General features: G+C 45.7%; 1 protein-coding gene across 4 annotated transcripts in view; it reads left to right on the top strand.

Moving 5' to 3' along the window:
- The window catches only part of GADL1 (GAD like acidic amino acid decarboxylase 1), a 149891-nt gene that overhangs the window by 97340 nt on the left and 38904 nt on the right, over positions 1-13647 (top strand). For all 4 annotated transcript variants that reach the window (XM_088654239.1, XM_035130372.3, XM_088654238.1 and 1 more), the window contains exon 12: positions 10958-11157. In XM_088654239.1, coding sequence (XP_088510365.1) covers positions 10958-11157 — 200 coding nt within the window. The remainder of the gene's footprint in view (positions 1-10957; positions 11158-13647) is intronic.

A 13647-nucleotide genomic window follows, 5' to 3' on the forward strand; every position in this document is an offset into this window, starting at 1 on the left:
TTAGCTAATGGGGCCTCCTGCTGCCGCCACGCCGCCATCGTGTGATTTCTGTTCTTACCCTGAAGCAAAGTTATTAACCCGAGGTACTATTTCTGGGTTAGCGGGTCTGTAACCTGAAGCATCTATAACCCGAGGTACCACTGTACTTTAATGGAAGGAGAAAAATAATCATTTCCTTAATAACAATTTAAACAATTTCTTTAACTAAAACAATAACAGTATAGCATATGTTTGTTAACTGATGTGGTTAAACAATTAAAAAAATAGGTTTTTTAAATAAAACTTAGACTGAGTTTTAGCACACATGAAAAACTTAAAACAAATCCTTATAATAGCCTTTGGACTGTAATGTAACTTAAATAGAAAACTATCTTTAGAAAGATTTTTCCTCCAAAAGCATTTTATTTTAAAAATCTGATTTAATTTTTTTTAAAAAAAATCTGATTTATTTTATTTTTCTATTTTTTAAAAAATCATTGATTTTTTATCCACCCTGGTTCATCAAATATATAAAGGTTCCAGATTTCTGTAAATTCAGCGACCAGGTTATTTGTTCATATGATTAGTTGGTAATTATTTTGGATCCAGTAGATCTGTGCTGGCATAGAGCAGAATGTACATATAAAAATAGTGCATGAGTATTCACTTCGGCAGGGGAAGATGTTTCATGCACACAGTTCATAATGTACATGAATTGTTCATCAGCATCGTAAGGAGCGTTGAGAGCCCCTGTTTCGTTTACATCCTACCTCTGTGTCTGTATACCCATATACCAGTGGCTAGGCAGATGTGTCTTTGTCCATGGAGTTTTCTTGGCAGGGATACTGGAATGGCTAGCCAGTTCCTGCTCCAGGTGGATCACGTTTAGTCAAAACTCTCCACTATGACCTGTCCATCTTGGGTGGCCCTGCATGGCATAGCTCATAGCTTCTTCGAGTTATTCAAGCCCCTTCAAGAAGAAGATCAAACCTATCCATTCTGAAGGAAATCAGCCCTGAGTGCTCACTGGAAGGACAGATCCTGAAGCTGAGGCTCCAATACTTTGGCCACCTCATGAGAAGAGAAGACTCCCTGGAAAAGACCCTGATGTTGGGCAAGATGGAGGGCACAAGGAGAAGGGGACGACAGAGGACGAGATGGTTGGACAGTGTTCTCAAAGCTACCAACATGAGTCTGACCAACTGCAGGAGGCAGTGCAAGACAGGAGTGTCTGGCGTGCTCTGGTCCATGGGGTCATGAAGAGTTGGACATGACTAAACAACAACAACAGGCAGATGCATTGGTGGACATGCATTGGTGGACAGATACAAAAGAACAAAAAGCATTACATGGAAAAAGAAACCGTGGTTTTGTATCGAAGCACAATATGGCTCAAGCTTAACTGACAAGGGTGACAGAAATCGCATCAGGAAGTCTGCTCCACGACTTTGAAAGGTCGAGTTCCACCACTGGAGAATAACGTTTGCAAACCGAGAAACCTTTCCAATTCCCATGTTGCATAATTTGTATTCCAAGACACAGTTTCTCAAAGGACTGCTAATTTAGTTTTTTGCAGTGTTGAGGCCGGGGGGGTGGGATGCAGGGAGTGATGGCAGGTGGGCAGCAATAGCCATGGAATCAAAACAAGAAGGTATGTGGGGCCTTCATGCTGCATATCCATGGCCACTGTAAGGCTGGGTTCATACGTCTACCCCTGATTATTCATACTTCATCCAAGGATGCTTACAACCAAGACACTTGCGAAGGAAGGAAGGAAGGAACTTTAAGGTTTACAGTATTTTGAGAAGATGCCTGTTTCCATACTTGGAAGTGGTTGAAAGTACACACATGTTGAATTCCTGCAGTTTTGAGATAATTATCTAAGTCAGTGGTGTCCAAACTTTTTTCAAAGAGGGCCAGATTTGATGAAGTGAAGGGCCGTGAGGGCCGACCAAAGGGCCAACCAGAGTTATTGACCTATTTTTTAGAATTGAAGTTGTTGAGTTTTTTTTTAGGGTTTTATCTCAGGAAGTAAACTGCCACAGGGGCTGGATTAAACCAACTGCCAGCGGGCCGGATATTAGACCCCCAAAACAGACTTTGGACATGCCTGATCATGATGATATATTCGCTGATCTTTTCCTTCTTTTTGCCATTCAATCTGCAGGCCCTATTTCCTGAGTCAATGTTTAAATTTCTTCGTTTATTTCCTTTTGGGTTTAAGGCTAAGGGGTTAGGACTTCCCTGAGGCCACCGTGAGCTCATGGCTGAAGTGAGATTTGAGCCAAAGGACTTGGTGGCTCCAAGCTCATCTCCTCATACTGCAACCCACAAACGTAAGACCCATTGAATACACAAGGACTTAACTTCCAGGTGACATGTCCAGGATTCCATGGTTAATAACTCCACTGCACCCCTTCGTCTTCATGAGGAACATGAGTTGCTTCTTGCTGGCGAAGTGCAGCTCATTCTTCATTTCCATGCATAATTATTTGTCAGTTTGTTGGGGTGGGCTGCAATGTTTAGTCAGTTAATTGGTTAGGTGAATTGTTTGAAAACATTTTGATTGACTGAAGAAAGGGTCCTCAATTAACCCGATAGCAAATCTCGTAATACTACTATTTCTGTCTGTCTGTGTGTGTGTGTGTGTGTGTGTATGTATATATATAACCCTGTAGATGAAAAGGCCTACCTGTCAGCTCTAAAAAGTGTAGATAAAGAGAGGCATTGCTTCCCGGGTGTGAGAGAAGAGAGAAGTTCTTCTTCCAAGATGCTACCTGCTGTGATACATGCCACATCATCTGAAAATAGAGAATGTGTCTTGTTTTTTCTTTAGAACTATTTTTCAAATAATGCAAACTTAGATGCATCAAGGTCTAAAATCCTTGCTTAATCAGCAGAGATTTCTTCCCTCTTATGACAACCCTGGTTAAAATCACCTGATCAGGGAGGTTGTCACACAAATTGCTTAGAATTGTGGTGCTCGTGGAGTTCTGCAAGCCACCCATTTGTGAGATGTCATACTGCACATGGATATTAAGTTCCTACTGAAAACTTTCCTGTTCTGCCAGGCAATTAAGAGTACACCCCCACAATGGTCAGTTGGTGTTTGTTTTTAATTTCTTTCTGCTGTTAACTTTTTATTATTTTATCGACCGGTTTTTATGTTTTCATACTGCTGTAAATGGCTGTGATTTTTTTTCTGATACAGTGGTATATAAATATTACTATATTTCAATAGATAGATAGATAGATAGATAGATAGATAGATAGATAGATAATACTCTCCTAGAGACTTCCATTGATCTATCTATCTTGTTCAATGCCAGGCTTCGGGGAATTCTATCCCTCCCCCGGTGGCAGCAAGAAGCATAGAAAAACAAAGAAGAGTTCTTACTTAATGAGTTTATTCAATCATCACTGCAAGAAACGAAGGACGGCAGTCTGTCTCCCGTTAATGGCGTTGCTCCAACTGAGCTCCTCCCCCCTCCCTTCCTAGCAACAGCACTTCCCCTTACGGTGGCAGCCAGGGGCTATTTGTCTCTGAGTCTTTTGCTCTTGCACTCTCAACAAATGGCGGGTTCTGGGAGAAGGGGGGATTCAGAAATACTCTCCAGTGATAATGTGTCAGCTGGCTGCTCTGCCTCAACTGGCGCTATCTCCCCCCTCCTTTCTCCCAACACTTCTGTTCACCTGTCTCTGAGCTATGGCTTTCCTCAAACCACTGCTGTAATTCAATGCTACCTTCCTCTTCTCTGGAAGCTTCAGGAGAAGGGGGGCGGCGATCTCCACCATTCCTCCTCCATCTCGTCCCCTTCAGTCCAGTCCCTGACATTCAAGCACATAGTTAAACTGATGGAATTTGCTTCCATGTGATGTAGTAATAGGTGGATAAAAAGGTAAAGGGACCCCTGACCATTAGGTCCAGTCGTGACCAACTCTGGGGTTGCGGCACTCATCTCGCATTATTGGCCGAGGGAGCCGGTGTACAGCTTCCAGGTCATGTGGCCAGCATGGCAAAGCCGCTTCTGGCGAACCAGAAGCGCTTACCTTCCCGCTTGGAGTGGTACCTATTTATCTACTTGCACTTTGACGTGCTTTCGAACTGCTAGTAGGTGGGCAGGAGCTGGGACCGGGCAACGGGAGCTCACCCCGTCGTGGGGATTCGAACCGCCGACCTTCTGATCGGCAAGCAGTGGTTTAACCCACAGTGCCACCCGCAGAGATAGGTGGATAGATGGATTTTAAAAAGGGCTAAGAAGACAAACCCGTGGAAGTTAAGGTTATCCATGGCTTCTGGTCACAATGGCTACATGCTGCCTCCAGGATGGGAAGGGTACCTCTGAACGCCACTTTCTGTGCAACAACTGTCGGAGAGGGATATTGCTATCATGTGCCGTGTTTGGGTCAACAAAGGCAACTGATCGGCCACTGTAGAATCGGGATGCTGGATTAGAAAAGGGGGTGGGCGGGCTCTTTTGTTAAATTGTGTATGGGTGTTTTGCATCTTTTAAACCTTCTCCCTCAGTGATGATAAATTTAGAACAAGACCGATTGACATCCATTCTTCTCTCTCCAGTGGCCTCCCTAAAGGATTGTTAAAACTTTACCTTTTAGGACTATAAATGGCTGCTCTCTTCCTGAAGTAGCTTTAATTGTCAGAAGCTGTCTGGCTAAAAATAATAATAATATTAAAAGCTATTTGTACTTTTAATATTGTGTGCTGTTTTAGTGCTTTATAGCTGCTCAGAGTTATTATTATTGTTGTGAATTGTTTTAGAAATGCTTAAGTGATTGTTTTAATTCACTCTGCTTCTTTGGTAAGGAAATGCTGGGTATACTGTAAATGTTTTAGTAGATGAATATTGAAAAGAGAGATACACAGAGACGAAGCCTCTACTCCAACCTGTCAGTACCCATAGATGGACGTAAGATGAGAAAATTGGCTCCTTTTCAATCCAGGACTTGCGTTCTGTACATGATGCTGAATAGCTTGTGTCTGGTATGCATATGTTTTAGGTTTTGCCTTGACATATTCCCCCCTCTGTTTTATTATAAGCTTGACAGAGTTATCTGCGCTATAGTGTAATGCAGATTAAAGGCTGTACATTCACTTACAGAAATACAGACACTTTCATTAGGCATAATGTCAGAGTCCTTGTAAACCCTTTCCAACAGCAGACAGGCAAGAAGAGGTTCAGAAAAGTGGCATCAAATGCTAAACTTATTTTCTGTCTGTTCACAGTGGACATCTTCTATATTCAATTTTAAAGTGGATTGTGTGCTCCGTTGTGAGATGATATTCGGCAATATCATTATGAATTGGTATGCGGTTCTATAGCCTTCACGCTCTGCTGGGAAATTGGGCAGGATATCTTTAACCTGAACACTGGCTTGCAGGCCAATTATATTTCCAAAAGCAACATTGGACAGAGCTGAATCAGAATTGAAATCGCCCCCATTACTGGCTTTAATTCTCTTTTCTAGCTCTTCTGTTTCTCCCCAGCACCTTCTGACTACAGTACATGCTTCCAGTGACTTCTTGCTCAGCACCTCTTGCCCAGTTATCAATCTGCATCCTTCTCCCACAACTTGCCATTCTGACCTGTGTGCTTCTAGTATTTCCATACTTCCATATGTGTGCAGGATTTCATAGTCAAAACATTGGGTGTTCCTTGGTGAATTCGTACCTGATTGATGTGGAGACTTTGCTTCCCCTCATCCTTTTACTCTCTCAAGCTCTTCTCTGTATCATTTCTCACTTTTTTCATGTGCCCAGTTTTGTGACTCCGCGGTCAGAACTTAGCAACTTGGGAAACATGGGGTGTCTACCAGTGGCTCCCTGAGTGATCTTCTTCTTTGGCAATCACTCATACCCAAATAAGATTGTCTTCCATAAACACGGTTTTAACAATGAGTCCGTAAGTGACTGTGGAGGCCAATTCTGGATTCACACATCCTTTCACATTGGGGACATTGGTTGCCGGGCAGGAGTTGATCACGGTGTAGATATTCCAAGCGTGCCTTCCTCTTAGCACGTTTCTCCCTTGCGTCCTGAGTTTGAGTGTCTTCAAAGCCCATGACACCTTTGGTAAAGGCTGTTCTCCAATTGGAGCACTCGCAGGCAAGTATTTTCCAATTGTTGGTGTTTATACTACATTTTTTAAGATTTGCCTTGAGAACAGTTTTTCACCCTCTCGCAAGACTAGAACTCATGGACGTGCAGTGAAGCTAAATGTTGGGAAACTCAGGGAGGTAAAAGGAGCTACTTCTTTACACAGTGCATAGTTAAACTACAGCATTCACTCCCACAAGAGGCAGTTATGGCCACCAACCTGGGTGGTTTTAAAAGAGGATTTGACATATTCTGTGAGGATACTGCTATCAATGGCTTCTAGCTATGATGACCGTGCTGTGTCCCCATGCCAGCTGCTGGAAAAAAGGTCAGCCATTGTGATAACAGGATCCAAGGGTCATTGTCCTGATCCAGCAGGCTCTTCTTATATACCCAGCTGCGAAGACCACGCTGGGAATATATTACATTCCTAAGACCTCGACAGGTAGTCTAGGGTACTGTCCAGATTCTGCTGAACTCCAATGCCTATCAACCCCAGCCAGTGACCTGGAAGATACTATGTTGGCTAGCCTTGATTAATCAAATTATCAACACAAAAATCAGATATTCAGAGCTGGTGTAGTTTAGTGGCTAAGATGTGAGATTTGAATCTGGCCCATAGTAAACATCTGTCAGAAGCTACCTGGAATTATTATTATTTATTGAATTTATATACCGCCCTATACCCGGAGGTCTCATCGATGTTTTTTTGTACATTTTCTGTTCACAAAAGTGATTCCTCTGCTGATATCTCAGTTGAGGTTCTCTTCTGAAAAGGTTTTCGTACCAGTCCACAACAGTTATTAGAATGTTACCGTGTTTCTCATATTTTAAGTCATCCCTACAAAATAAGCCATGGCAGGATTTTCCTGAGTTGAAGAAATATAAGACATACCCCAAAAATAAGCCGTAGTGGTGGGAGCGGGTCTGGATGGCGCCATGGAAGAGGAAGATGCCTGTCAGCGCCTAGAACCGGCTGCTGCTGCCCCTCCAAAATGTCCAGCAGCATGCACCGCGCCAAGCGCTGACCCGGCGGCGGGACTGGCAAGAGCCGCAGTGCGTGCTGCTCCAAGCCCCGACCCGGCGGCGGGACGCAGCAAGAGCCGCAGCGCGCACTGCTCTGAGCCCCGACCCGGTGGCGAGACCTGGCAAGAGCCTCAGCGCGCGCCGCGTGGAGCCCCGACCTGGTGGGACCCAGCAGCGTGCCCTGCTGAAGCGCCGACAACGCGTGCAGCAGCAGCCAGTTCCGGGCGCCGAGCCGCGACAGGAAGAGGAGGGACGCAGCGGGACGCAGCTACAATGACAAAAAACACCCGGCCGAGCCTTCATTGGCCGCCGCGGCTGCCACTCGCCGGTCCCTCCTCTTCCTGTCGCGCACGCTGCAGGTCCCGCCGGTCCCGCCGCTGGGTTGGCGCTTGGCGCTGGCACTGCTCCAAGCCCCAACCCGGCGGCGGGACGCAGCAAGAGCCGCAGCGCGCGCTGCTCCGAGCCGGGATCCAGCAAGAGCCTCAGCGCGCGCCGCGTGAAGCCCCGACCCGGTGGGACCCAGCAGCGTGCCCTGCTGAAGCACCGACAACGCGCCCAGCAGCGCAGCAGCAGCCAGTTCCGGGCGCCGGACAGGGGAGGTACCATACTGTAATTTTTTAAAAAAATAATAAGACACCCCCCGAAAATAAGCCATAGGCTTATTTTCTTGAGAAAAAAAGATTATAAGACATGACTTATAATATGAGAAACACGGTATCTGTAGATTCCTAAACCTAATGGTTGAGTTCAAGACGTAGTCTTAGAAATCCTAGGTTTATAAAATGTTATAATTTGAGGGTGGGGGTGGGAGGGCCTTTCTTTTTCTTCTTCTGGCCTCTCAGTTTCCAACAATCTGTGCAACCATGAGAGAAAATACCAAAGGTTAGACTGTCAGAATTCTAAGAAAACTTCTGAAACCAATAAAAAATGCATAGCAATTGAGACATCTCACCTTTTAATCTGAGTAGCTTATTTTTAGCCCTGTGTTTCTCATTCCTTCAGCTTGCTCTTTACATACCTATATTGGATGATTTTGCTGTCCTTGAAATTCATTTTCAGGACACACTCATTGTGGTTTACTATTCCAGTGCTCATCACTACTCATATGTTTTGCGTTAGGAGATGAGCAATAAAGAGGCAAAGACACCGATTGTGGGATAAATTAGAGCCACTTTCACACAATTGTAGAATTGTTGCAATAGACCCTGACGATCATCTAGTCCAGGCATCCCCAAACTTCAGCCCTCCAGGTGCTTTAGACTACAATTCCCATCTTCCCCAACCACTGGTTCTGTTAGCTAGGGATCATGGGAGTTGTAGGCCAAAACATCTGGAGGGCCATAGTTTGGGGGTGCCTGATCTAGTCCAACCCCTTGCAATGCAGCAATCTCAACTAATCATCCCTGACAGATAGTCATCCAACTTCTGCTTAGAAACCTTCAAGGAAGGAGAGTCCACCAGCTGCTGAGGAAGTCCGTACCACTGTCAAACACAGGCTTCCTCAAACTTGGCCCTCCAGATGTTTTTGGCCTACAACTCCCATGGCCCCTAGCTAGCAGGACCAGTGGTCAGGGATGATGGGAATTGTAGCCTCAAAACATCTGGAGGGACGAGTTTGAGGAAGCCTGGTCAAACAGATCTTACTGTCAGAAAGTTCTTTCTGATGTTTAGTCGGAATCTCCTTTCTTGTAACTTGAATCCATTGGTTTGGGTCCTACCCTCCGGTGCAGGAGAAATCAAGCTTGCTCCATCTTCCATGTGACAGCCCTTTATAACAGGCATCCCCAAACTTCGGCCCTCCAGATGTTTTGGACTACAATTCCCATCTTCCCCGACAACTGGTCCTGTTAGCTAGGTATCATAGGAGTTGTAGGCCAAAACATCTGGAGGGCCGCACTTTGGGAATGCCTGCTTTATAACTTCAGCACTTAAGAACTTATTAAACTTTCTGAACTGCATCAGGGGAATTAGACCATGTGTAGGAAAATCCCAAAAGCTTCTTACGCTCCTAAGCCATGGGCTAGCCCACCCTGCCGAGTGTCAAGCTGGCCTTAAACCCAACTCTTTCCACTCTGTGGAGGCAGATGTTCCCCATCCATGCCCTCTCCCAGCTCTCCCAGCTGGAGTGAGTGACCCAGGTTCCCCTCAAAAGTGGTTCATACCGTGTACCACAAGGTCACAAAGCCCTGCGTGTGAGTCTCTGGAATTGCTATTCGCCTGAAAGTGCCTGAGGATACTTAATATGTTTCCACCTCTTACCTTTCCCTCCCCACCACACAGACCTTCTGAAACCAATAAAAATTGCATAGAAAGTATCTGCTATCCAGAGGCTTTATATTGACTGTTTATTGAGACACCTCACCTTTACATTTCAGTTTCTTACGGTACTTTTAGTCCTGTGTTTCCCATTCCTCCTGCATTCTCTTTGCAGGTGGTGTTCCTGAAATTCATTTTCAAGGCACATTCATTGCAGTTTAAGATTCCGGTGCTCTTCACCACTCAGATGTTTTGCAATGGCATTTTCTATGGAATTAATTTGGGGAGTAAAAAGCCAATGAATCACTGAGTGAAATAATTCCATTTTAAAGCTGGAATCGTTGTGTAATAAAAATCGTCTCCCTGCCGCCTGGTTTTAAATGTGAAGCACTATAGAATTTTAGAGAGAGATCAGAGTTGATGCTCTACTTGAGTGTATCTTTATGGTGCGGAGTGAGAGAGTTATATGATAACATTTAGAGGCTGCACATGGTAATAAAGAAACATTTCACTGCCCAGCGGTGCAGGTGCTAATGTGGAAAACCTTTGAGCATGTGGCCGTGCATTTGTCTCTGAAGCCCATAAACCACTGAGGATTGTGAAAGAAACCTCATGTAGCCTAGAACAAGATTCAGCAGCAATTTACTTAACAGTGCAATCCTATACAGTCATAGCTTGGGTTATAGATGCTTCAGGTTGTGTCTTTTCGGGTTGCGCACTGCGCGAATCCGGATATACCCGAACGGGTTACTTCCAGGTTTTGGTGCATGTGTAGAAGTGCTTGATCACGCTTTGTGCATGCGCAGAAGTGCCGAATTGCGACCTGTGCATGCGCAAGTGCGGCGCTGCGGGTTGCAAACGCTGCGGGTTGCAAACGTTCGCAACCCGAGCGTCCACTGTATATGTCTACTCAGAAATAAGCCCTGCTGAGTTCAATGGGGCCTGCTCTCAAGTAAGTGAGGATAGGATTACAGTGGGGGGGGGGGACAAACATAAAATGATCCTGGCCTGAGATGTTGTGTGTCTGTGTTTTAAATACAGATTCCTGGAGCTCCTTGGCTATTGTTGAGTCAGTTTCTGGAAAGAGTTTACAGCAGTTATTCCCAGCTATAGGACAGATGCAGAATTGGATAGTGCAGTTCAAGCACAAGGTTTGTAGGGATTGAATGCGCCGAGTAATTATAGAATTGCGCCCATTGCCTTACGTTAAATTTAAATTACGGCAGGTCTGTTTTGTGAATAAAGTCAAGGTCCTACTAATTTATGGAGTGAAATTCAGTTCCTAATACAGATGGAGATAAGTTAGCCACCAACTACCCAAATTCATTTCCTTTAAACCTTCCTCCTTTTTCCAAAAGAGTTGGCATTGCTGAGCTCATCACTTTGATGGTATCTTGGTAACCATGGCTTCTATTTTGAAACTGTAGCTCCCACAGCAAAGCCAGAACTTAAAGGGTTCGTGCTCCACACAAAAAGGAAGCATCAGCTGCATTATTGCATTCCAGCATTTTTAATTACCTGTCGTGAATACTGTAAAGGGAAGACTCATGCTGCTTCATCTCATGTTGCCTCTTATAACAGGACTTGCTTAAGCGATGCTACTCTGCCAACGCGTCCTACCTGTTCCAGCAAGACAAGTTCTATGACGTCAGCTATGACACAGGTGACAAATCGATCCAGTGCAGCAGAAGAGCAGATGCGTTCAAGTTCTGGATGACCTGGAAGGCCCTGGGCACAACTGGCCTGGAGGAGAGAGTAAACAGAGCCCTTGCGTTAGCCAGGTACTGCCTTTCAATTCTGAAGGTTTTGACACCACGTGTATAAAACCATGTCAAGTTAAGGAAAAGATTAGTTGTTGTGATAAGATCCATCTGTTAAGCTTAACATGTATTTTTACTAAGTGCCGTAATGAAAGCTTGCCGTACGTCCGGAAAATTCTGGACATGTACAGAAATTGGATACCTAAAATGGTGTCTGGGGGGAATCTTTTTCCAGGTTTTTTCCGTGGAGTGCACGGTGAGGGCTCAAGCCCCCCATGGCACCACTGCTGTTGGCATTGGCTGCTGCCTCCCTCACTTGGCACTGCGCAGCCCCTCCGTCGGGGAACCACTTTAGCATGTGGCGGCAGCACAGTGTCCTGAGTACGGCGGCCTCTTGCAGCGCCAGCACCTAGCATGCCTTTCCCAGGGCCCTGGACCCACTGTTTACATCTCCGAGCCTGCCTGCCCGCCTAGCCAACAAGGTGTGAGCACTCCTGCCTGACGGTTCCCACCGCCTCCTGCAGGTAAATGGGAGGCAGCGTGGGCTTGTGTGTGTGTGTGTGTGTGTGATTCCAGAAACGAAGCGAGAGCATTGCTTTCACTCTCCTTGAGCTCTGTGATCCAGGGAGGCTGGGCGGCCTCTAGCCCTAGCAGAATAGGCTCTCCCCCACCCCCCCCTCTCAGCCTGAGGCGACTCTATGGTTGCAGGAGGCTTCGCAGGGTCCTTGCAGGCAGCGGCGGGAAAGGAGAGCGGATTTGAAGGGGAGCCGCAGAGAGAGCAGGGCAGCAATGGCCAGAGGGCAGCAATACCCATCCAGGGTGGGTATTGGGCTTTGGGGGAACGAGTTATGGCAGCAGTTATGGCAGCAGCATTATTACACAGAAAGGGTAAATGGTGAGGGTGGGGCGGGCAGTGGGTGCTGCCATGCTGCCTCGCCTCCTCTGCCTTCTTGCAGGCGTCAGTTGTGGATTTTTTGGGCGTTTTCCTTAAAAAAGGTCAACCATTTTGGTGTTTTCCTTTTTGAAATATGGCAAGCCTACCTAATGTGAAGGGACCCAGGTGGCGCTGTGGGTTAAACCACAGAGTCTAGGGCTTGCTGATCAGAAGGTCGGCAGTTCGAATCCCTGCAACAGGGTGAGCTCCTGTTGTTCGGTCCCAGCTCCTGCCCACCTAGCAGTTCGAAAGCACATCAAAGTGCAAGTAGATAAATAGGGACCGCTCCGGCAGGAAGGTAAACGGCATTTCCGTGCGCTGCTCTGGTTCGCCAGAAGCAGCTTTGTCATGCTGGCCACATGACCTGGAAGCTGTCTGTGGACAATCGCCGGCTCCCTCGGCCTATAGAGCGAGATGAGCGCCGCAACTCCAGAGTCGGACACGACTGGACCTGATGGTCAGGGGCCCCTTTACCTTTACCTAATGTGAAAGTATAGCTGGGAAAATGAGAGGTCCTGAAGCAAATTGACACATGTTCAGTTATTATAATATTAGTCTTATAAACCATGATTCATATGTAACCTCTTGAAAGTTTCAGAGGGCGCACTATGCCTAGATTTTTTTAGTACTTCATTGTGTGGGGGCTACAGGGTGGTGAGTGTCAGAGTTGTGTTTAGAAGTCTGGATTTGTACCATCACCTCCATCACACTAAACTAGTCCTGGGTGTGTGTGTGTCAAGTTGTGGTTCGCCTCAGGTGCCAAAATGTATTTCCCCGGGACATTCACAGAATTACAGAAGCAATCCTGTGGTTTCTGATTTCACCTGGGAATACCCTGGTTTCCTTCCTCCAGGATTACAGCTGCAGAAAAGACTCAGCTAGAATGTTACCATGAACTCTTCTGTCAGAGATGAAGTTCTATAGAGGCAAATACTCTGAAAAACAAAGCCGTTGTGGTTTTGCTGGATAGATGTCCTTGAAGCCTGCTGAACAAACCATTTGAGGCACATCCTATTATCCTGTGTATATTCAGAGTCTGTTGGTTGATTCCCCCTACCAGCAAAAGAATTGCTCATCAGGGTCACTCTCCCCAAGTTCACTTTGCTAAGAATATACAGATTAATGATCCTGTTGAGATCAATACTTCCCTTTGATGGTTAGCATTTAGCCAGTGGTGTATCTAAGCGAATGTGGCATTGTTTTCCAAAGAAGAAGATTGCCTTCATCTGATAATGACCCAGCAGCGATATTCAGCATAGGAGCTAGCTCTGGAGCATTAGGCACCAAGTCTTTACAGCTGAAACATCAGTTTCTCTGGGCAATAAGCCAGGTTGGTTAGCTACATGACCAACTGTACTGCATGTTTCCGGATATGTTACAGTAAGCTTCACTCTGATGCTGCAGAGATAATATTTCAAGGTCCCTGAATATAGACTTGTCTTCATTCTGGAGCTAGCCTACTGACCTTATATTTTGAGGTCAATAATTTTTTTTCCATTGCCAGACTGAACTGCAAAGGTTTTTTTAATTTAAAAAAAAAACACGTGCTGCAGTGTGGTTTGTGTCTTGCACCATCA

Source organism: Zootoca vivipara, chromosome 11 (assembly GCF_965207765.1).
Source record: "Zootoca vivipara chromosome 11, rZooViv2.hap1.1, whole genome shotgun sequence".
Lineage (NCBI taxonomy): Eukaryota > Metazoa > Chordata > Lepidosauria > Squamata > Lacertidae > Zootoca > Zootoca vivipara.